This window comes from Wallemia mellicola (assembly GCF_000263375.1).
Source record: "Wallemia mellicola CBS 633.66 unplaced genomic scaffold WALSEscaffold_19, whole genome shotgun sequence".
Taxonomy (NCBI): domain Eukaryota; kingdom Fungi; phylum Basidiomycota; class Wallemiomycetes; order Wallemiales; family Wallemiaceae; genus Wallemia; species Wallemia mellicola.
This window is the reverse complement of record NW_006531976.1, coordinates 6751-29739: the sequence shown is the minus strand read 5'-3', so window position 1 is coordinate 29739 and position 22989 is coordinate 6751. Positions and strand designations below refer to the sequence as shown.

Here is a 22989-nt window from a genome sequence, read left to right as displayed (position 1 = left end):
GTTGGTTTGCACAAATTTGCTCCGGGATTGTTCTCAATATGTTTGTTAAATGCAGAGATAAACCTCTTTTGACGATCGACGTCTAAGCCAGGACTAGAAACCAAATCAGGGCGATGTAAACGTAAGGTGTTTAGATTTGGATATTGCTGCAATATAGCAGTAGCCAGCTCGTTTGTACTATGATCATCGATGTATTCAATATTGATAGTGAGATCTAAACAACTAATCGAAGATCCTATCGTAGTGTGTACTCTTTCTGGCTCGCGTAGCTGCTTGAGTGTTAAAACCAGTTTCTTGAGGTTCGGAAAGTAACTGATGAAGTCAGCAAGATTAGCGCATTCATGTAAGCGTATATTATCGTGAAAGTGGTTCAAATTGAGATGGTATTCTCTATGATCGGTATGAGGTAACTATTGCATGCAAATTCAATACTCACTCTATCGAGTTTGTATAAAGTGATCCAGGGTTCATGTTCGAGATGAAATTGAGATAGGCCCGAACATTTCTATGGTCCTGACTGTGTCCTTCTACTCTCTTCTGTGTTTTTGGACTGAATAATACTCCAGAACATATAAGGTCATAGGCTGCAATATCATAGCACCGACAACTGACGTACAGCAACTCGCGGGCACCATAGTTTACAATTATCTTACTAAGAAGCTCAGTAGGTAAGGTTTCTAAAGTAGCTTTCATAGTGTGGTTGGTTGTGATGTGGTGAGCAAATAAACAATGGAAATTGGGGAAAATTTTACTATTCCAAACGTTTCTTTGGAAGTATTCTGTTGATATCCCTTTTTAAGCTTTCTAAAGCTTACACTACATTAAAATTACGTATAATACATACTTCTGCGATTGTTATCAAGACATTGAAGAATATACAAGAAATATAAAAGAAACACGAAAGACACACCATTAGTCACAAACAGAACAGCAATTTTCTCAGTATATTTTCGTCTTTATCGCACCTCTCAATCGAACGTTCATGACGCTATTATTTCAGGAATTCCCAGAGCTGGAAGCTTTATCGTGAGTGACAAGTTCTTAAGGCTGCGTTATGCTAATTATCGCTACAGTCGATCCGATCTCGAAGAACTGCTCCAATCGCCAAGTTATCTTGATGCGGTCTATGAGACGCTGCCACGCACGGAAGCGCTTAAAAAGAGAGAGGAGTTACTTTTGCTGTCAAATGAAGACCTAGCGAGTAAATGAAAGATCTCTTTGCTGATAACATTCATCTAACATACTCTTTAGAACAGAATATGGAACTTGGCGAAGCATTAGTAGCTCTGCGGCAGGAGACACAGCAATCCTACGAGGAGGCTACAGATGCATACAAACGGTGGGATGAAATAGAAAAGCAGTTGAAAGACATTGATTACGTGAGTTTGATTGTTCTTGTACTATCGATCTAATGGGAAATAGAAAACGTCACCAAATTTCCTCATAATGCGACTAAAGCAGGCGGTATCTCAGCAAGACGAGCTTAGTGAGAGTATAGCAAGTGAATTCATATCATCCGCAAATGTCGATGACGACACAGACACTAGACAACAACAACAACATTTAGATACCTTCGTCAAAGAATTCAAACAAGTTAGGAAATTATACCATAAACGACACATTTGGGCTGAAAAATCAAACCAAGGGAATGTAATTTGGCAGTAATAAATGCATTAGTTTTATTAGATAGTATTATTCGAATAAATATCTTGTTGACTGCTCAGGTGTAACTTGTAAGTCTTTTTGTTCTAATATATATGATCGTCCTGTCGTTGATGCATCCTGATACCCACGACTTGGCTTCATTTGAACATCAGGTCTGTTTTCACGTCTTTCTGCGTTCTCACGTAAGCGTATTTTCGTCTGAAGGAAGTCAGGAAATGTAATATTGCTATTTGAATGCTGTAATTCGTTCTCATCGATGAATAAATCAAGCACGAAATGCAACACAGCTGTATAGCTCGTTAAACAACTATAAATATCAACGAAACGAACACTCACACTCTAGGCTGTCTATGTCAGTGCCATATTCACTAAGCCAGCTAGTATCGTATGATTCAAATTTTGACAGAAGTGTTCTACTTGTTTCAAGGTGTTGATGGTCGTGTTGTAAGAGGATACTAGTGAGGTAGATGGACGACAATGCAAGTGAATGAGGAGAGTGAAGTAGTGGCGCAAGAGTCCGATGTCTAGAGACAGTCAGAATGTCAAATTAATCGGATACTTCTACTTACGTATCACTAAGGACCTTCCAGCAGCACTTCGAAAATTCTTTTGAAACTTATATAGCTGTTAAATAGGTAAATCTCACCATGAGACAAAACTCACCTTTGAATAATCTACAAAGTTTCACCAATATGTCAAACGGTCTCTTCAACTTGAAAGAGAAGGATATAGATTCAAGAAGTAACCGCTCAATTGGCAGTAGTCGTTTCTTTTCCGCTTCAAATAGCTAAATAGTTTGTGAGCTTAATAATCCTTATAATTAATCAACCCACATTATCGTCAACTGAGGGATTCTTGAATTTTTCAGGAAATCTGATGTGCATCGATACAGCCACTACTTGGTGTAGCTTTTTAAGTGTATCGTGCATTTTCGCAGACACAAAAGTTGCGACTACTGCGACATCCTGTATATATTAGTCATATTTCCCATCAGAATGATAGAAACTCACATGTGGATTGAAATCTTTCAATGGATAAAATAAATGAAAGCGTATATATAGCATCTGTGCCGTCGCTATAGTTCTCCTTGGGCTGTTTTTTTATGAAAATCGTTCAAAAAATGTAAAATATCTACTCACAAACCCAACTGATGACCTAATTTCTCAACAAAAGCTGTTGCAAACCTTTTTATCTCATTAGCTTGCCTATCAGACATTTTACCATGCTGTCTGCGCGACAAAGTTTCAGCTTCAAATTGAGTGAAATATGGCTCAAAATGCTTAATGTGAGGGTTAGTACGCGAAGATAACAATCTACGCTCTTTCTCTATAGCTATTAGGTCATCCCGACGTTCTTTCTCTTTTTGTATAGCTTCTGGATCAGGTCTATGCCGCTGAATTGGGGGAGTCGTATAGTTGTCATTAGCATAAGGGTGATAGTTTGGTCTACGGAATTGGTTCTGTTGTCTACCATTGTTGTATTGTCTCGCACGATTATTCCTCGGTCCATTAACTTGATTATAGCCTTGTGGACGGTGATAATCTTGAGTATAACCACTGTTTTTATAATTTGGTGAATTTCGCTGATAATATACCCCAGCTGGCTGTCTATTATATCCCTGTGGGCCTCCTCGGAATGCCATATTGATGGATGAATAGGAAGAAAGAAGTTATCGATTAGAAGACGCGCTGATGACAGTCAATAATAATCACATAGTTTATCTTATACATTAATAGTTAAAGTAAAGCGATACAAGCTTCTAATTGTTCTTCTGGCGCAGTACAACAGATAAAGACATGATAGATACCTAGTGGCGAAGTGAGACGTGGACGAAATACCATTCCTTGTACTCTGATTAAGGGGTAGGGAAGAGTAACGGTGTTCTCTCCGAGCTATCGGTGAATATGTCCAATAGAAGCAGTCTTTATAACTGTTTCTAGGAAATATCAAAGCATACTACTACTGTTTCACTATAGTATGTATGTAAAAAGACATATAACCGATTATATATCATGTATAGCTCTTATGTTTCTGCCTTTCCAAAATTTTCAGCAAGGTTGACATATTCACTATTGTAGAATCTTATAAGAATAACATATATAATTGTAAATCATAGTAGTATACTGTATAATTGCATATGCACTTCATATGAGAATGAACGTGTCAATTTCATCTCAGTAAGTTCTCAGTGAAGCTGAAATAGTGCTATATATAGACCTATAAGCTGATAAACTAATAAGAAAATTTACTCTAATTAAATGCCAATTATTTCAGTAATATTCGAGTATCTTCGAGAAATTTTAAAAAATGCTAGTTCAAGAAGGCATATCGCAACTCGAGGAGAACAACCAAGATCAAAATGAGTGTTGTCGGTTTAGATATTGGAAGTTATTCAAGTGTAATAGCCTGTGCTAGAAGCAGAGGTATCGATATTATCTGCAATGAAGTTTCGAACAGAAGCACACCAACTATGGTGAGTATAGTCGATAACAGACATCTTATCTAACATTCTACAGACTGGTTTCAACGTTAAGAGCCGTACCATCGGTGAGAGCGCAAAGTCAGCAGAAACTAGGTACGTTCGCTGTCATTTGCCAATTTGCAGTATTTTGACTTCTCCACAGCAACTTTAAGAACACTGCCAGCCAACTTAAGAGACTCGTTGGTCGTAGCGCATCAGACAGTGAGGTAATGGATGAACAAAGCTACATCGGAGCTCCTCTCGTCGACGCCGGCGGAGAAGTCGGTGTACAAGTCAGCCTCGCAGGCGAGCAACAAGTATTCTCAGCCACCCAATTGATGGCCATGTACCTCGGAAAGCTCCGTGACACTGCCCAAACAGACATTGGTACCAAGGTCTCTGACGTTGTCGTCTCAGTTCCAGGTTGGTTCACAGACGTACAACGTAGAGCCATGCTCGATGCATCTAAGGTAGCTGGTCTCAACTCACTCAGAGTTATGAACGACTTATCTGCCACCGCTTTGGGTTACGGTATCACCAAGCCAGAACTCCCAGAACAAGGTCAACCACCAAGACATGTCGTTTTCGTAGACGCAGGTCACTCAAACTTCCAAGTTTCAGTTGTCGCTTTCAACAAGGGTACCCTCGAAGTTAAGGGTGCTGCCTACAACCGCCACCTCGGTGGTAGAAACCTTGACAAGGTTTTGGTTGACCACTTTGTTAACGAATTCAAGGACAAGTACAAGATTGATGTCTACTCAAATGCAAAGGCTACCTTCAGATTAGCTGCTGGTTGTGAGCGTCTCAAGAAGGTTCTTTCCGCCAACTCTGTTGCTCCACTCAACGTTGAAAATTTGATGAACGACATTGACGCCACCTCCATGCTCAAGAGAGAAGACTTTGAAGCTGCCGCAGCTGATGTTCTCAAGGGTGTTGAAACCCCACTTGCTGAAGCCCTCGAAGCAGCTGGTATTGACCAATCACAAGTTGACGCAGTCGAACTTGTTGGTGGAACCTCAAGGGTTCCAGCCATCAAGGAGAAGATCTCAGCATTCTTCGGTGGCAAGACCCTCTCAACTACTCTCAACCAAGATGAAGCTGTAGTTAGAGGTGCTACACTCGCTTGCGCTATGCTTTCACCAGTTTTCCGTGTTAGAGAATTCAGCGTCAATGACATCAACTTGTACGGTATCAAGGCCACCTGGGACTCACCATCAAGCCTTCCAGAAGGTGAAACCGATGAGACCGAAATCGAAGCTTTCCCAACAAGAAACGCTATCCCATCAACCAAGATCCTCACTTTCCACAGAAAGGAACCATTTGACATCAACTTCCAATACGCTAACCCAGCATCTCTCCCAACTGGTATCAACCCATGGATCAGCAAGGCAACTATCAAGGATGTTGCTCCAACTGCTGATGGTGACTTCTCAATTGTCAAGGTCAAGGTTAGACTTAACTTACACGGTCTTGTCTCAATTGAGGGTGCCTACACTGTCCAAGAAGTTGAACAAGAAGAACAAGTTCCAGTCAAGGTTGCTGAAGGTGAAGAACCAAAGACTGAAACCCGTAAGGTCAAGAGAACCGTTAAGCAAAAGGACTTAACAGTCGTTGGTGGTGCTACCGGTGCATCAGAATCAAAGATTGCTGAATACACTGAAAAGGAAGGCCAAATGTACGCTCATGACAAGCTCGTCGCAGAAACTGAAGAGCGTAAGAACGCACTCGAAGAGTACGTTTACGACCAACGTAACAAGCTTGATGACAGACATGCCGCATACGCTACACCAGAAGAGAAGGAAGTATTCAAGAAGGCACTCAACGAAGCTGAAGATTGGTTATACACAGAAGAAGGTGAAGACGCACAAAAGTCAGCTTACGTTGCACGTCTTGATGAACTCAAGAAGTTGGGTGACCCAATTGTTAACAGATACAAGGAACAACAAGAACTTCCTAAGGCAGCAGCTGTTTTGAGAGCAGCAACCAATGACTTTCTCTCAAAAGCTCAATCAGGGGATGAAAGATACTCTCACATCGCTGCAGAAGATATTCAAAAAGTAATTGACACCGCAGCCAATGCTGCCAAGTGGTTGGATGACAACATGTACAAGCAATCAGAGAAGATGAAGACCGAGAACCCAGTCATCTCATCTGCTCAAGTATTGAAGACTGCTGAGGAAATGTGAGTAGATTGAAAATCGATATTATGTTTGCTAACAAAAATCTAGCGGTTACACTTGCAACTCAATTCTCAACCGTCCAAAGCCAAAGCCAAAGACTGAAGCACCAGCTCCAGAGCCAGAGCCAAAGGAAACTGAAGGCCAAAAGGACAACATGGACGTTGATTAAGATGAACAGTTTTGAGATATCGATTAGACTATCATTATAAAGTTACATTTTTTCCATACATTCTTCATTAATTGTAAAATACAAGAAAATAATGTCTGCCTGATATGAAATATTAGTTGAAAGTGAAAATTTTTATTGCAATCAACTAATAATCAAGAAGGCTGAAAATGAGTACCACAAACAGACACTCAAAACGAGTGTTGAATGGGTGAGAGGGATTACTTTAGGACCGTTATGACTCGTGCAAAGTTCATCACGCAGCCGAAAAGCTGGTGGTACATCAAATGATATACCAGAACTGAGCGCTTAAGGACGATCCATGTATGGCATTATAGGTGATGTATTGAAGGTGAATTATAACTTTCAATGCAACACCTAGACCGTTTTAACAGTTTGATGCTCATAGTAGGGAAACAAGAAGGAGAAGCGAGAAAGATGGTAAATAAAAGGGTGAAAATTAGCATAGTATTCTCTTAAACGTTTGTTCATTTATATTCTTCTATCAGTTAATAACACTCTTGATTTTATACAATCATGAATAATCCAAACTTTGGTAAATTTCTGTCACAATTGCAAAAAGTGGGTTATTAATAAATAAATTGTAATATACTGACTTATATACAGCAAGCTAGATCTTCTGGCGGTGGCAGAGGACCCGGTGGCAGCAACTTCAACTCTGGCGGTGCATTCGCTGGCGGTGGAGGATTAATCCTTTTAGCACTCGGCGCTGTAGCTGTTAATGCTAGTCTTTTCAACGGTGCGTAGCTCAATTCATCCATGTCAATCTGACGGTAAATAGTCGATGGTGGTCATCGTGCGATCAAATACAGTCGCTTTTATGGTATAATGAGGGATGTTTACGGTGAAGGAACTCACTTTAGAGTTGGTCTTTTGCTATTAATTAGAAATTACTTACATGTTCACAGATTCCATGGCTTGAAACACCAATTATAACGGACATTAGAGCGAAACCACGCAACATCGGCTCTTTAACCGGTACAAAGGATCTTCAAATGGTTAACATTACAGTACGTGTACTCTCAAGACCACGTCAGGAGGAGTTATCAACGATATATAAAGAATTAGGCACAGATTTCGATGAAAGGGTTTTACCATCAATTGTTAACGAAGTACTCAAGGCTGTCGTTGCTCAATTCAATGCTTCACAATTGATCACCCAAAGAGAAATGGTATCTAAGCTCGTCAGGGATAACCTCACGAAGCGTGCATCAAGATTTAACATCGTTCTCGATGATGTCAGTTTAACACACGTAACTTTCTCTCCAGAGTTCACAACTGCTGTTGAATCTAAGCAAATTGCTCAGCAAGTCGCCCAAAGAGCTGCCTTCTTGGTCGATCAAGCGATCCAAGAAAAGCAATCCATCATCGTTAGAGCAAATGGTGAAGCAAGATCAGCAGAATTGATTGGTGAAGCTTTACAGAATAACAAAGGTTTCTTACACTTGCGTAAATTGGAAGCTGCGAGGGATATCGCTGACGTTATCAGTAATTCTAACAACAGAGTTATGCTCGATTCAGGTAGCTTATTGTTGGATGTACAAAATCTTGATCCAAGCGTTTCCAAGTAGATATAATAATTATTTATGCAAATCTTTACTTCTTAAATGGAATCGAGTGGATGTTTTTATCGAATGATGAATCTGTGCTGTTTGCAGTGTTATTGGGTGTGTTAACATGGTTATTGGTGGATAGCATCGCATTGTATTGTTCAAGAAAGTCGGCAAATGCATCGGTATTTGAAGGTGCGACGACTTCAGCTACAGCACCTATACTGTTAGTCTATTCTATTGAGATTACTTGCCTACCGCGCTCTCTTTCACGATTGTAAGCAAATGATTCAGGTAAAACGACTAATCTTCCGCTATTAGCTAGATTCCAGACAGCAGATGCGAACAATTTTGAGGATGAAGATGCTTGTTGATTGAGATATACGTGCAGAGGTGTTGGATTACCAACTGCTTGTTGACCAGTCTGAATGAAAGAGCCTGGGAAGTTCGCAGGGATATTTCCATAGGTGTTAGTATACACGCCATGAAATGATGGGGCCTCCTGGAGCTGGAAAGGTACGCTGAATGTACCTATACCAAAATTTGGATCCTTATCGTAGAGATCAGAGATGAGTTCAGATTTGAGTTGTAAACTAGCAGAAGCTGCTGGATTGTGATTCTTCCTATCCCTATACCAGTCCTCCACTCTCGCAATAATGTAGTTGTTGCCTAGCGACGGGTTTAAAATAGAGATAAGAGGAGATATATAAACAACTTAATGCGAAACTACGCCTGTTAGATTGTGTAGCTAATAAATTATCGCTGTATGCTCTGTTGAGCTTCTCTTTATGCTCGTCACCTGAAGCATATATTTAGAGAGATGAAGGCTGACTAGATATCCTACTAAGTAGTGGGTTTATTTTATCCTTAAAATTCTTTATCGACATTCAGATATTTTTAATTTAAAATTTCTTCTAAATGTTCAGCTTCAAGGTTGTCACTACTTGAATTCATACGAGATGGATCAAAAAAAGCGTAAACTTGATGATGACGGCAATAGCGATTTAGATAATGATAACGCTTTATTAGAGGTGTGTTGTTTACTTATTAACTCATATCTCTAACCTCTCGTTAGCAATTCAGGAAGGAAGCGATTTGGAGGCAGATGAGGGAGTATAAGAGGCAATATGAGCACTCACTTAATAGACTACAAGACTTAGAATCTAAGTCAAACTCCCTTCAATCCTCCCTCTCTTCCGTTGAAGTCTGCTGGAATGAATTAATAGACGTACTTCAACTTGTTATAGTACCTTCATCTTCAATACAATCAAATGACGCTCTCAAAGATTTTCTAGAATACTCAAATAGTGAGGACCTCGCTCTCTTAAATTCTGCTTTATCTGTTCGATCCGGTGCCACCAAGGAGTTGATTGGTTCTGTACTTACAACAGCCACACGGAATCAGTCCCCAGATGCTGTACACCTTCAAAAGCAAGCTCACATGTACCAACAACAATCTAATTCTTACAAACAGGAGCTCCGTTTGACGAGGTTGCAACTTGACGACTGTAAATCCCAATGGGAATCCACGAGGGATAAGCTACTCAATGCAGAGAAACAAGTTGATAGAGTAAAGTCATCATTAATCTCTAAAATACATCAAGAAACCAAACCTATTAGCTCCGATTCACCAATTCCTCAACCAAAGACAGATTCTGTTGATCAGATTAAATCTGAACCTAGCCAAGCACCTTCACCAGTCAGAGAAACACCGCAACCGCCACCACCACCAGGTCCTACCAAGGAAGAGTTGGAAGACGCACGGAAATTAGCAATGCAGAGGATGACAGAATCGGTAGAACTGCGAGCTGAAAAGATAAAGCTTAGTCAGGAAGTTGACAGTTTGAGAGTCACTCTTAGAAGGCCGAACGATGAGGCTATACTTGAATCAGGTCTCTATCGTGATTTACAACAACAGATAGGGCATTTCCAGTCAGACGCAGATACAGCCAAAATCAAATACAACAAGTTACAGAAGGAATTTGAAGGTATATTTACATCCAGGAGAGAGTTCGAAGATCGATTAAAGGCAGATGCTAACTCACAGTTGGATGCCGCTTTACAAAAATTACAAGTAAAGGAAGCTGATATAAACAGACTAAGGGGACAGCGAGAAGAACTCAATAGTGAACTCAACGTGAGGCGTACAAAAGATTCAACTAAATTGCAGCACATCGAACAAACTCAACAACTTTCAGAATCTAGATTAGAGCGCATAAGGTGTTTAAACTCTGAAATACAACGCTTAAAAGGTCGTATTGCAGCTGGTTATGGAAATGAAAATGTTTATCGTGCCATTATGGGTGATAGCGTCACTGAAGAAGACTTGAATATTACAATTAGACTGGATACCCAATTAAAAACAGCTAATGAAGAAATTGAAGCTCTTAAATCACAAATTAGTAACCTACAATCAGGAGGTGATTTACATGTCAGACTTGAGCAGGTAGAGACAAAGTTACAATCCTATGAGAAAGCATTTAGTGATCCAGCTGATCCTGAAGTACAGAATTTAGTTAATCAAATAAATAAGAAAGATGAAAGGATCAAAACACTTGAATTGCAAAATGTTGAATCAGAGACAACATCAAACGCAATTTATGGTGAAATTGAAAGATTGTCGAAAGCATGGGAAGTTTTAGATGAACAGAACAGATCTAAAATATTTGATTTGCAGCATTTAGAGGAGAAAGTATCAAGGTTGATGACTGAGAAGGCTAAATCTGATAACAAGTACTTCGCAGCAATGAGGGCAAAAGATGCAGTAGATATTGAACGTAAAACCGCTTTGAGGACGCACGAAAAGCAATCAAAGACAATTGAGAGACTCGTAGATACAGAGAAGCAATTACAGCAACAAATTTCAATACACGAGAAGGAGTTAATGGTTTACTCCTCGAAAACCAAAGCTTTAGAAGATAAAGTATTCACAACAGAAAGGGAATTGAGCAGCGCTAGATTATTAGCCGATGAGTCGAAGAGAAGACTGATGGAAGTCTCTACCAAGTTAAATGAGAGGCATGTAATGTATGAAGATGAGAGAGCTGCAAAGAAAAGACTTGAAGAGGATAACACTAAACTCCGCAGTGATTTGCAGAGGATTCCACACAATCAACCAGTTTCGAGTGGTGCGATGAATGGAATACACAACGCTAAAGAGGAGAATCTTCAACGAGAGCGTGACCAGCTATTCGTGAGTTTATCCAACCGTTTACTTGTGGGTATATCTAACAAAACTACAGTTCTTACTTCGCTGTTCAACCTGTAAGAACGAGTTGAAGTCACATTGCATAACTAGATGTATGCACACGTTATGCAAGTCTTGTATTGACGCCCGAATTGAAACACGTCAAAGGAAGTGTCCAATTTGTCAGATTGGCTTCTCCAGTTCTGATGTCCAGAAACTTCAATGGGCATAGGGTGAATTAACCTAAATTAATTTAATTATGTATTACTAAAATATTTTATCTTATTCTGTAGCTTCTGTATTATAAAACAACATTAACTGTACGACTTACGAGAAGGTATTTCTTCTTTATATTATAGAAATGTATATATTACTTCAGAACTTATATAGTCACTTCACTTACCACTACGACGATGAAGAACTTTCTACTGGTCTTCTCACAATCGCTGCTTGACTTCAGATTGCCAGAATTAGATTCTGTAGCGAAAGCATTAGGATTAAACTTTAAAAGACCGAGTGATGATAGCGTAGATCTCACTTCTTCTTGTTTGGTTGTAGAACTCGAGACAGACGAACAAGCGAGGTTGCTAGCGAGTAGATGCGTCTTAATAAAGTGAGCCTTAAATATCCTATTGTTCGTCTACTTATGGTTATCAATTAGGTACATTATACGCCTACTCGCTGACGGTAGCACTTATGAAGAGCTACACGATAATAACAAGAAAGCGGAATATCTCTGGGATCAATATAAAGATTCTACATTCTCTGTAAACGTAGAGGCAGCCTATATATCCCTCCCTCGAGAGAAGAGAACAGCAATTATAGAACAATTCTCATATATGCAACTTAGAGGTAAAGTGAGGTGTAAGAATCCAGAAGTGCAGTTTGAAGTCTATGAAGAGCATAAGGCGATAGACAATGATCCAGCTATCGATCATTTCAATAAACAAAGAGTACTTCATCGTGTCTACTTTGGTACATTCCTAGCAGACGGTCAACGCGGTCTTATTTCTAAGTTTGATGTAAAGAAACGAAAATACTTCGGTAACACCTCAATGGAATCTGAGGTCACTGTCTTAATGGCGAACCAAGCATTGGCTAGGAAAGGAACACTCGTTTGGGATCCATTTGCAGGTACTGGTAGTATGCTATACCTTTGTGCCTTCTTCGGATCTTATGTTATGGGAAGTGATCTAGATGGTCGACAAATGCGTGGACAAGGTTGGCTGTTTCTCTACCTAATACATTCAACTAACAAAATCACCAGCAAATAAGCAAAATAAAGGTCATCCAGATTCTCGTTCAGGGGGTATCATTGCAGCGGCTAAAGATTATGGCGTTTTGGATAAATTTTTAGATTTATTCACTGCAGATGTTACAAGAATAGGATGGAGACTTGGCGGTACCCTTGATGCCATAGTGACTGATCCACCGGTTTGTGAGAGTTTAAATTTGAGTTAATCTGACACACTTCAGTACGGTGTTCGTGCAGGTGCAAAACGTATCGGTCTCAAAGAAGGAGCGAAGTCTAAAGAAAGGTAAGCCGTTTCTATATGCTCTTAACTATTTTCCTTATATACGCATAGTTACTCCAATCAATTGATCCCTCCAGTACAGGATTATGACTTATCACATCTCGCAGCCGATCTCGTCGTCATGAGCGCCTATCTTCTCAAGAAAGGCGGTAGACTTGTTTATTTCCTCCCAACTGTTAATGAAGAGTATAAAGAAACTGATGTGCCAACTTGTCAAGGTATGCGTATCATAGCCAACTCAGTGCAAGACTTTGGAAAATGGTCGCGAAGGGTAAGTATTCTCATTGACCATGTACATTCTCTCTAACAGCAAATTTAGTTAATAACAATGGAGAAAGTCGAAGACGTCGAAACAACTGAGTCACTTCAGACAATCTTATCAAATCTCGATATTAACAAAGGAAGTGAAAACGTCTCACATGCGAAATTTAGAGAAAAATTCTTCAAAGCATTCAAATAGAATAGACAAATGTGTATTTTTATTTATCATTATCATATAGTTATCTTACCGACCTAGAACGGGTTTGGATGATTTTACACTAACCATTGAAGGACGTTTACTAACAGTAGTGCTCTTGTTAGTTGTTGTGCGTTGAGCTGCAGCTTGTGCTAATAAACCTTGTCTAGGATTGCTTGATTGATTGAGTTTCTGTTTGTTATCCGTTTTACGCAAGAATGGAGAAGGTAAATCATCTTCAGTAACATTCGCGTATGATGGCGTAGGTGGTGGTGGTGGTAGATTCGTCCATTGTGGTATACTATTCGTCGAGGATGTTGTTGAAACTGGAGCCGTTTCCGCACGTTGCAATGGTGGTGGTTTGCTTGTTACGTGCTCCGATCTATTCTCTGCTTCATCCTCCTCGCGAGCCAAAGCAAGAAGTTTAGCTTGGGTTGCGTTATGTGCATTCAGACCTTGCTTACTGCTCATTCGGCGCGCTTGAGGTGGTGTACAAATTGACATCTCTGCAAGTGTCTCGCTAGGTGTTGCACTAGAGTGCACTGTTAGAATAATTAAAGAGTCAAAAGAAACGTACTCTTTCATGCTTCTATTTGGAATCTCTCTGTCTCTCTGTTCTATATTGGTGCTATCTGTCATTATCTTGTATTCACTACCACCTTCTTGCATTATCCTTTCAAGTTCAAATCTAACATTCTTTTCAACTTGGGATTTAATGTAGGCATCAATCTGTGTCTCAACAACTGATATTTGCTGCTCTCTTTCGCAAACCTTCTTCTCTCTCGCTTGAAGTTCACTAAGACGTTCACTTAAACGTACCCTTTGAGAGGCGATTGATGCTGCCATTTTGTTTAGCTCAACTGTACGCATTTGTAATTTGATCTTGTCGTGCTCGAGTATTTGAGAAGCAGATGGTCTATCTCTTGGCTAGGAGGCTGTTAGTTGGTAAAATCCAAACAAATTAATGACCCACATTTGGACTTAACATTCTTCTGATCATATCATCAAGCATAGGTGAATAGAAGCGCGACAATCTTGGTATACGACCTTGAAGAATCTTCTCTTGAAGCTGTCCGTGCGTTTTTGCTTCGTAGAATGGAGGGCTGGTTTGCGTTATTAATTTGTATACGACGTTAACTTTTAACTCACTTAAGACAAGCCAATTCGTAAACTACACAACCAAGTGACCAAATATCGGACTTGTGGTCGTATGGCATGTCTTTCATCAACTCTGGAGACATATAATATGGTGTCTAACGTTGGTGTTAGTGTGTTTTCAAGAGAAAGACACAATGACGCACCCCAACGTATGTCTTAGCAAATTCACCAATCTGGGTGGCCTTTGATAAACCGAAATCACCTAATTTGAGATTACCGTCATTATCTAAGAAGACTAACACGCGTAAGATTCTTATAATTGAAAGTAATAACTAACGCACCATTCTCTGGTTTAAGATCACGATGCAAGATCTGTTGATGGGCAGCTGCGATATCATGTTGAGAAGGTCTACGTTCTAATTTTTGTGGACCAGCAGCTGTAGAACCCCTTCTATGACAATGATCGAGGGCACCTGCCAATTGTGAAATGTAACTCCAAATGGTATCCTCTGGTAGTAGAGTATTACTACGTTTGCACGATTTAATAATTGTTTGTAAATCACCACCGCCGCAGAATTCCATTAAAATGTAAAGCATACCACCTTCCCTATCAACGTACTTGAACTTGAGTTAGTATTTAATAGACGCATGGTATAACAATACGCACTCTTTCATGATAGGCGACGATATTTGTATGATCTAATTCGCGTAGAATGTTACTGTTTTGACAGTCAGATTGATTTAATAAGAAAGCAATAGTTACACTTCAGCGACGATCTGCTTCCTATCTCTGTCACTCATTTTGTCGAAGTCTAACTCCTTCCTAGCGAAGACCTAATAGCGTGTTAGCTGGTATAAGGTGGCCAATTGGATACTTACCATACCATCCCTTTTGCGTCTAACTTTGCGTATTTTACCAAAGCTACCCTGACCGATAACTTCAATTGATTCATAGTCATTAAGAAAGTTATCATTCGGTGATTTTGTAGCCATTTTTACGCGTTTACGTTCTCAATAGATATAGACTGTATGAAATCAAGAGCGTGTATTTATATTAAAAGTAGAAATAAAAATTTATATTCATTTAAAGAGATGTATTAGAGTAATAAAATTAATAAAATATACGTTATCGTCTCTTTTATCTTTACGTTTATGAGATGATAAACAATTTGATTGGTAGACCATCAGAACAATGGAGGAGAACACAGGTGGGTGTTTATTATGCTTTGTTATATTATACATTTACTTACGCCCACTACAGGTAGTACTAGTCATCCTATTCTGGCTTTGGAGACTACTCAAAGGAGACAGAAATGGTTTGAGGTTCTGGTACATAAAATCAATCAATAGGAGGCTTAGTAAGTTTAGCCTTTTGTCTATATCCATTCTTATCACACTCAACCCTACCCCCAGAACGGTTCACACCTTATCAAATCATCGTCGCTACATTAACAACCTTATACGCCATCAGACATTTCGACGCTTTATTAGGTTTACAAGGTAAGTTAATATAGCCTATGATGACATACCCGGTTAAGTTCACATCAATAGCCCCTGAACCATTGGCCCACCTTTATTCGAGGTCTTATTACAGAGCAACATGGTTATCAAACGCTCTAGACGCTGGTTTTGCAACCGCCATGTCGATACGTAAACCGAAATGGCTGAAGGACCTAGCCGGTCCTGTTTTTGGACTTTATTACCTCTTCTGGACGGCCGAAGCTGATGAAAAGGTAGGACAATAGCATATACAATAGAATATTAATAACACCATCAGTTGATGAAATTTAGAGCAACATGTACAGTCGAATTTCTTAGAACTACAGGCGAGAAACTTTCAAATCCATACGTAAATATACACTACATACAATTGAATCATCTAATATCTGACTCTAGATAAGAGCTGTGACGTTCCTCGGTAGACCACGATGCAGAATCGTTCGTGAGGTTTTACTACCCCGCCCAAAATCATCAAAATACACCAAACCAATATCATGTCTGATGTTCTTCGATGGTACACAAGAAGAATTGGAAGCTTGCACTGAATTGGTTATGGATTTCCCAGGTGGTGCTTTCGTGTTCATGACACCACGTGACCATGAAGAAAGATTAAGGTGGTGGGCTAAAGAAGGCAACAAGAAGGTTATTTTGAGTGTCAACTATGGTAAAAGTCCCGAATGTAAGTGTTACCCTAGCGTTTTACTACCACATTGACAAATAAGATCCTTTCCCTTGGGCTATTGATGAAGCATTCGACTTGTATAATATCCTCTTAGAGACTAATGGCCGCTTACTTGGTATACAAAGTGACAATCTCAACATACTTCTCGCAGGAGATTCTGCCGGTGGTAATGTACGTGAATGTTAAGTATACGATTTGTCTCACAATCCCAAAGATTGTTACAGTTGTTATGTTCAAGGTACTGTTATCCTCTGTTTTATATTGGTTATTAACAATTTCCTTAGATACTTGAATCTGAAGTGCCTCTCAAACATCCTGTTGGAATAGTCTTAACATATCCAGCACTAGATTTCAGTGAGTATATCATCAACTATGCCGATTTCTTTAACTATAAACATAGATTTTACAAGCTGGATGAGTGACGAAAATCTTGAAGTACTTAGGACAGAGCAGTCTTCTGTCGACCTAGCATCTCTTTTCGAATCAAAGGATCATTTAGCACACAAATCACCACTGTCGGTAACGTGTGACGTACCTGAGAAGAACATACCTCGTCGGAAGAGCTGGTCAAATCAACTGTCGCACTGGGCTTCGTCTAATTCATTGTCAAATCTGGGTTCCGTTTCGCCGAAAGCACCATATAGTGCAGGTGCACAAATTGCTTCAGCCACAGTGATGCAAGCACCTTCAAAGTCAACATCTTCTCTCAGATATGACAGTAACTCGCCTAAGAGAAGAAGGCTTCTCTCATTTGTCGATGATCCACCTAAATTTGACTTTGAAGTCAATGAGCAGGACGTCTTGAACATTGATACCACCGATACTAGTGAATCAGATAAAGGCTCTGAGTTTACTTCCGATTCTCAAAAGCCTTTATATGAAAGAGTCATCGCTGAACCTAATGAGCATGTTAGGAGAGAGTTACAGAAGGAGCTCCAAAAGGAGCACATGAAGGCAAATGAGCGTATAAGGAGCAAGAAGAAGGAGCCTATCGGTACTCGGCTTACGATGACCAGTAGATCTGGATTCTTTAATGATAGGTACGGTCGGAAGCGATTGTATTTAATGAAGAAACTGACCGATTGGCAGGATTATACCACCATCAGTAATGCGAGCATGTGCATTGTTATACATTGGTCCAAAAAACAGACCAGACTTCAAAACTGATTATTATATCTCTCCAATATTAGCGCCTTCACATTTACTGGAGCAATTTCCAACAACATTGATCATCTGTGGGTGAGTTGTCTCAATTGAGGTACATATTACATACTCTAAAAGCCTAATAGAGAACGTGATCCATTTGTTGATGATTCACTCATCTTCGCTGGTCGCCTTCGTAAAGCTAAATTAGCTCGTCAAGCCGCTGCCATGAATGAACAGAATAATTTCAATTCAAGTAATGAAATGATGACACCAACAGATGGACTCGGATTGAATATACCTCAACCAAAAGGCGACCATCTTGAAGACCATATCGTACATGAAGACGAAGATGATTGGGTACATTTAAGAATCATTGAAGGTAGGTATACTTTGACATTTGAGCTTTACTGAAAAAGTATAGGCATGAGTCACGGTTTCCTTCAAATGACGGGTGTTTTTAAAGAATCACTCTTGATAGTAAAGAAGATGAATCAATGGATTGAAGGTAGGTAACTTGGTTTTGTAAAACACAAACTAATGACCACTCAGAATCATTTCTTCATGCATTGGAGAAAGAAAACGCTGAAAACGCTGAAAACGCTGAAAAAGAACGACTTGAGCGTGAAAAGAAAGATGTGTCTGAAAATTTACCTAATCAATCACGTAAAGGTTCCGAGCATGAATATGAGGAGCCTTTGGTATTTTCCACTAAGAAAGCTGCCACGCTATCGACCGTTTTTTCAGAACCTCCGACACAAATTCATACACCAAACAATGATCAATTGTCACAATTAAGAGTACCTCCGAGAGCACATTCAAAACCACATCAGAAACGCACACAGTCAACACCACCACCGCTGGTAATCAAAACACAGAGCAGCGACCGCAGAAAGAGCTTTGAGAAGGAGAAGAAGAAAGAAGAGATGAACAATCTTTTGTTAACTGAAGCTGAGGTTTTAAGAAGAAGACGTCTTGAAGCCGTAATGGGTATGGGTGAGACGAGATCAGCGAATATATCAAGTGACGAAGAAGATATGAATAGTAATGAACAGTGAAGCAGCACCGATATGAAATTGAATATTTGTAAATTTTACTAAACGACGAAATTATGAATTGTAATTATTAGTAGTGAGATAATTTAATCACGTTCATACCCCGTGATTTAGGCCGCATTGAGCTTCCCTTTCCCGATGATAGGCATCGCGCAATGATATCATTTGATTAGTTGATCAAAGACATTTTAGACCAATTAGATAAGCTGATTATAGTTGCACGTCATTCAAGTCATAAGACAAATTAGAAAACTTCTTCCTTAATCTCATACCACTTAATATGACAGTTGGAAGCTCAGTCGATCTACCGCCACTTGAGACGGCAATCAACTGCGGAGTCACTGCTATATCCAGAACAACGGAAAGTGTCGACGAAGCTTCAAAATTACTTTCAATTGCTCTCACAAAGTTCAGACATATTACAGACGACTATGCGAGAGAATACTATGAAAAGGCATTCAATTGGGACGAAATAGAGTTACCATTGGATGTTGAGAAAGAATTTTACTGTGTTGTTTTTAGATCAAGAAGGAAACCGGATGTTGACACTGACCTCTACACTGCGGACAGACTAGCACATGAAGAAGCTGTGGAAGCAAGTCAAGGAAACTTATTAATGTATTGTATGTATATTACCTTTATGGGAGAAATTTCACTAACCAAAAGTTTAGGGTTTGGTAGCGCATCAACTGAGACAAGAGAATGTTTGGCAACTTGTATTTGGTCCTCTAGAAGCTGGGCGCAACGTACGTCAAAATTACCGAAACATGTACAAGCAGCCAAATTATCCAAGGATGTCTACGAGTCGTTTGAACTTGAAAGATACAGTCTTATTAAGAAACTCGGAACACGAAAACTCATCTTAAGAAAGCTCTAAATAACTTATATTTATTGATTCTACTGATAATAATTGTAATTCTACCTTCTTTTTACCGTCACTATCATCACTTTATCAGAGAACTAAAACTAAAATGTAAACAGAAATGTATAATTAATATAATCAATATTAACATCTATAGGCCACTACCTGCAGAACAATCTAAGCCAACCAAGCGGATGATCGGTTTTTGGGAGAAGAACTTGAATGCACCGAAACCGGCGGCACCACAACCAATGAAGGTTGTACAGCGCCCTGCATCTCCTCCAAAGCCTCCACCGATTCCTGAAGGCTACAGGAGGAGGAGAACGGACCAGAAGATACCACTTCCCCAGAGTCCTCCTTCAAAATCCTAGCGATTGACTTGGCGTTGCAGTCTTCAATCTTCTCTTTACCCCTGTTATTGTAACGAATACCTTAAACTTGGCTCTAATCTTTTCTAATAAATTTGACATATCCCATTCTTCGTCGATATCAGATTCTTGCTTATTCGATTGTGGAAACTTTTGAACCATTTCTAATATTTGTTGAGCTTGAGTTTTGTGTCTAAATGTCTGTGAATTTGTGTATATCTAAGCCTATCTTACTTACTTAGATTCTGGTTGAGTTGTAATCAAAAAGATTGCAGATGCTTCCATAAATCCTAGCTCTTCCCAAATCTCATAGCCTTTCTCCTTTCCTAATGCCCTGCCTTCAATTTTGCCATGTATCTTTCCGTGGTCGTAACCTGATTGGTATCCAGCACTGTAGAAGCTACATATGCATATGAGAATTTATACTAATTTAGTTCGAGATATCTTACGTTTCTTCGAGATGATTTATAGTATCTATCTCGTCGACTGGCATATTGTCGTCCATCTGTCTATGATGATGAAGAGAGAAGACCAGTGATATCGTTATATAATAGCAGAAATTTAATCATAAACATCATTTAGGTAGTGTTACTCATGTATAAATTTAATTCGCCTTATCAGGCTATGAAAACATGTTCCTCATTCCTTTGAGATCTAAGATATAATCTGTTGTTACTTATTAATAAGTATATGGTTATTTTATCATTCCGCACTCTGTTATAAAAATTGTGGCACCTATATAATTATCATTGTCCTCCGCTTCTATCAAATAATCTACACTGTATGTTCCATACGAGTATCTGAATTTCAATGCTCCTACTGGGTACACTGCGAGTCATTTATTGTAATCAGTTTCCAAGGCTATATCTTATTGCTAGTAGGTTTATCTTCGCTTAATGGGGCCTATGGCCACTCGCTGCATAATATTTGACTTCTATAGCACGGGTGAAAGAACAAATTATGATATAAAGATCACCATCTGGATGGGGTGGAAGGGCCGTGTGCTTTCGCTCGGAATCCTCCATCATCAAGATTATTAAGACAATTATCAGGCGTTGTACAGTCAGATCCCTTAGAGAGGACTAGTTATTAGTTATAACTCTATGTTTTCAACTTGCTGCTTTCCATCCTAATGGCTCCATTATGTCTCTTTACAGTAATGAGTATCTGTTTGATACAAGCTGATACAATAATATATTCGTATGAGAAAAAAACACAGCTTTAGCTATAAGCCAAGCATTAATATAGAAAGGCAAGGAGTCTTTACTTGTTGACCTGTACAAAGGACTCAACTCAGCAGGTAACGATGCTCCCAGCTGTTCTTGGTGTCTGGGTATTCCTGAAGCTAATAATGCATTCCTACCATAAGCATATAATGCAAAATTGTAAACGTACACCACTTTGTAATTACCAATATCCTTTCTTGTCAAGATTTTGTCTCTGTAAGAGTACATTTTGTATATAAAATGTAAGTCAGCTATGGCTATTATAACGCAGTATATCTGAGCAATCAACATTTTGTGTTATTGTGTTCCCACTTGTGTGATCGTGGTCCAAACGTGGACTGATTTTTACTTTTCGAAATATGAAAATGTTTACTATTTTTCTTCTAAAATGCTGCCTCTCGTATAGTTTCTATTACCTCGTTCTCATTGGTCTACTCTCTTCCACGCCAAGTTTTCCTGACTGCTATGCTACATTCACACCTAACAAATAATTGATACTGCATGTTCATCACTTAAGCTTAAATCCATACGTTAAATTACTCGAAACTGAAAAAGAAGATGATGATGATGAAATAGAGATATATTGTACTAATGATACAAAGTTCAACCACGTCCATCAATATTTCTTGTATTTCTTGAAGTCTTTGATCTTAGTTGGGTAAATTTCAATGAATTCTTTTTTTATGATGTCTGTCAGAGTAACCGATACAGGGCTGAACATATACTGCATCATTTAGTAAATAGTGACGAACGGAACAAGGATGCGCAGCAAGGACAAGATAAACGCCATGGCACAATAAGGTTGAGGACAACAGGGAACATATGGACTATGAAAACTATATAAGAAGACCATCTTGTACATAAACGTTTATCTGAACGATCATAACTTTGTATACATATAATGTAACATATTTTCACAACCAATAATAAGCGTACTTAATATTTACGAACCAACAATGTCCTAAAGTTCTATTTTATTTAATGGTCGTATTAAAAGCACCTCTACTAAGATTTTTGGAAGACAAAGGTCAAAACACTACCACCACCATAAGGAGAGCCGCTAGAATTACGTGGTGTCAGAATACAGATACAGGGCTGAACATACAGCATCATTTAGTGACTAAGGATAGAAGGAACAAGGAGTTACACCAAGAACCAAGAGGAACACCGAGGCGCAGTAGAGGACAAGAGGACGACAAGGAACATGAGGACAGTAGAGACTATATAAAGAAACATATCTTGTAAAAAGAAACAATCATCTTAAATGATCATTCTATAACGTACTTATACTTTCACAACCTATAATAAAGCGTGTCTGATATTTACGTACCAACACGTGGTATGATGATGATGATGAAATCTAAATATATTGTTAAGACGATACAAAGTTAAACTGCGTCCATCAATACTTCTTAAAGCATGAGGATTTGAATGGCATGTTGAATTGGTAGGAAGCGTTTCTTGACTAGTGTCGTAAAATGTCTTGATGATTTGCGTGTCCGGGAATTTTCTCGGTTACGCCGAATCACCGGAGTATCTTGGGTACGTAGTCAATTGTGGTTTGAAAAACTCGTAAAGGGCTTGAAGAGCTTGTGCGTTCCTGAGCATTGGACCTAATTCGAACCGAATGTTGATCTTGGTTATCTTTCTTCGCAAGGTGATTCTTGCCATTATGTGTCTTCTACATATAAATATTCTATGCGAGATGCTATCATCTACGCCGCACGTCCTGCATTTAGGTGAGTCGATTAGTTTGAATCGGTATCGGTATGACTTAGTCGTAGGGAAGTGACCTGTACGTAGCTGGGTTGCTAGGCACCGTGTCGCTCTGGG

The 22989-nt window shown here is 39.2% G+C and overlaps 11 protein-coding genes across 11 annotated transcripts; 7 read left to right on the top strand and 4 right to left on the bottom strand.

Annotated features, from left to right (window-relative positions):
* The first annotated feature begins 969 nt into the window (after positions 1–969).
* Positions 970–3064, top strand: WALSEDRAFT_61042 (hypothetical protein). The gene is made up of 10 exons (XM_006959610.1): positions 970–1026; positions 1074–1201; positions 1252–1379; positions 1423–1952; positions 2002–2189; positions 2235–2280; positions 2329–2452; positions 2499–2630; positions 2676–2757; positions 2805–3064. Exons 1-4 carry the CDS (start codon positions 983–985, stop codon positions 1663–1665), a joined length of 543 nt encoding a protein of 180 aa, XP_006959672.1. The 5' UTR covers positions 970–982; the 3' UTR covers positions 1666–1952; positions 2002–2189; positions 2235–2280; positions 2329–2452; positions 2499–2630; positions 2676–2757; positions 2805–3064.
* WALSEDRAFT_20901 (cyclin-like protein) lies at positions 1982–3307 on the bottom strand (the record flags this gene model as incomplete). The annotated part of the gene is made up of 6 exons (XM_006959609.1): positions 1982–2189; positions 2235–2280; positions 2329–2452; positions 2499–2630; positions 2676–2757; positions 2805–3307. 6 exons carry the CDS (start codon positions 3305–3307, stop codon positions 1982–1984), a joined length of 1095 nt encoding a protein of 364 aa, XP_006959671.1.
* A 703-nt stretch (positions 3308–4010) lies between these two features.
* On the top strand, positions 4011–6871 carry WALSEDRAFT_61041 (heat shock protein). The gene is made up of 4 exons (XM_006959608.1): positions 4011–4138; positions 4182–4240; positions 4290–6308; positions 6355–6871. Exons 1-4 carry the CDS (start codon positions 4025–4027, stop codon positions 6473–6475), a joined length of 2313 nt encoding a protein of 770 aa, XP_006959670.1. The 5' UTR covers positions 4011–4024; the 3' UTR covers positions 6476–6871.
* Positions 6872–7001: 130 nt separating this feature from the next.
* WALSEDRAFT_55160 (hypothetical protein) lies at positions 7002–8186 on the top strand. Its single transcript, XM_006959607.1, has 4 exons — positions 7002–7054; positions 7100–7232; positions 7275–7357; positions 7402–8186. Exons 1-4 carry the CDS (start codon positions 7010–7012, stop codon positions 8062–8064), a joined length of 924 nt encoding a protein of 307 aa, XP_006959669.1. The 5' UTR covers positions 7002–7009; the 3' UTR covers positions 8065–8186.
* On the bottom strand, positions 7283–9952 carry WALSEDRAFT_69955 (hypothetical protein). The gene is made up of 4 exons (XM_006959606.1): positions 8888–9952; positions 8771–8842; positions 8302–8712; positions 7283–8262 (listed from the first exon to the last, which is right to left on the bottom strand). The coding sequence occupies exons 1-4, from the start codon at positions 8928–8930 to the stop codon at positions 8090–8092; spliced, it is 699 nt and encodes a 232-aa protein (XP_006959668.1). The 5' UTR covers positions 8931–9952; the 3' UTR covers positions 7283–8089.
* On the top strand, positions 8165–11555 carry WALSEDRAFT_69954 (BRE1-domain-containing protein). Its single transcript, XM_006959605.1, has 3 exons — positions 8165–9074; positions 9119–11236; positions 11286–11555. The coding sequence occupies exons 1-3, from the start codon at positions 9003–9005 to the stop codon at positions 11460–11462; spliced, it is 2367 nt and encodes a 788-aa protein (XP_006959667.1). The 5' UTR covers positions 8165–9002; the 3' UTR covers positions 11463–11555.
* An 88-nt stretch (positions 11556–11643) lies between these two features.
* Positions 11644–13275, top strand: WALSEDRAFT_47814 (tRNA guanosine-2'-O-methyltransferase; the record flags this gene model as incomplete). Its single annotated transcript, XM_006959604.1, has 6 exons — positions 11644–11843; positions 11892–12451; positions 12498–12664; positions 12707–12768; positions 12817–13036; positions 13085–13275. 6 exons carry the CDS (start codon positions 11644–11646, stop codon positions 13223–13225), a joined length of 1350 nt encoding a protein of 449 aa, XP_006959666.1. The 3' UTR covers positions 13226–13275.
* WALSEDRAFT_65535 (kinase-like protein) lies at positions 13271–15313 on the bottom strand (the record flags this gene model as incomplete). Its single annotated transcript, XM_006959603.1, has 8 exons — positions 13271–14149; positions 14196–14325; positions 14372–14475; positions 14524–14615; positions 14662–14938; positions 14988–15039; positions 15084–15154; positions 15200–15313. The coding sequence occupies 8 exons, from the start codon at positions 15311–15313 to the stop codon at positions 13271–13273; spliced, it is 1719 nt and encodes a 572-aa protein (XP_006959665.1).
* A 164-nt stretch (positions 15314–15477) lies between these two features.
* WALSEDRAFT_65534 (alpha/beta-hydrolase) lies at positions 15478–18703 on the top strand (the record flags this gene model as incomplete). The annotated part of the gene is made up of 14 exons (XM_006959602.1): positions 15478–15528; positions 15582–15678; positions 15734–15820; positions 15872–16053; positions 16098–16169; positions 16217–16499; positions 16543–16673; positions 16717–16740; positions 16787–16856; positions 16903–17542; positions 17592–17741; positions 17792–18027; positions 18070–18153; positions 18198–18703. 14 exons carry the CDS (start codon positions 15478–15480, stop codon positions 18701–18703), a joined length of 2613 nt encoding a protein of 870 aa, XP_006959664.1.
* Positions 18704–18871: 168 nt separating this feature from the next.
* Positions 18872–19633, top strand: WALSEDRAFT_58242 (hypothetical protein). The gene is made up of 2 exons (XM_006959601.1): positions 18872–19323; positions 19372–19633. The coding sequence occupies exons 1-2, from the start codon at positions 18981–18983 to the stop codon at positions 19575–19577; spliced, it is 549 nt and encodes a 182-aa protein (XP_006959663.1). The 5' UTR covers positions 18872–18980; the 3' UTR covers positions 19578–19633.
* Position 19634: 1 nt separating this feature from the next.
* Positions 19635–20423, bottom strand: WALSEDRAFT_58241 (DUF1715-domain-containing protein; the record flags this gene model as incomplete). The annotated part of the gene is made up of 4 exons (XM_006959600.1): positions 19635–19673; positions 19720–20123; positions 20169–20330; positions 20380–20423. 3 exons carry the CDS (start codon positions 20421–20423, stop codon positions 19922–19924), a joined length of 408 nt encoding a protein of 135 aa, XP_006959662.1. The 3' UTR covers positions 19635–19673; positions 19720–19921.
* Between the last annotated feature and the right edge of the window lie 2566 nt (positions 20424–22989).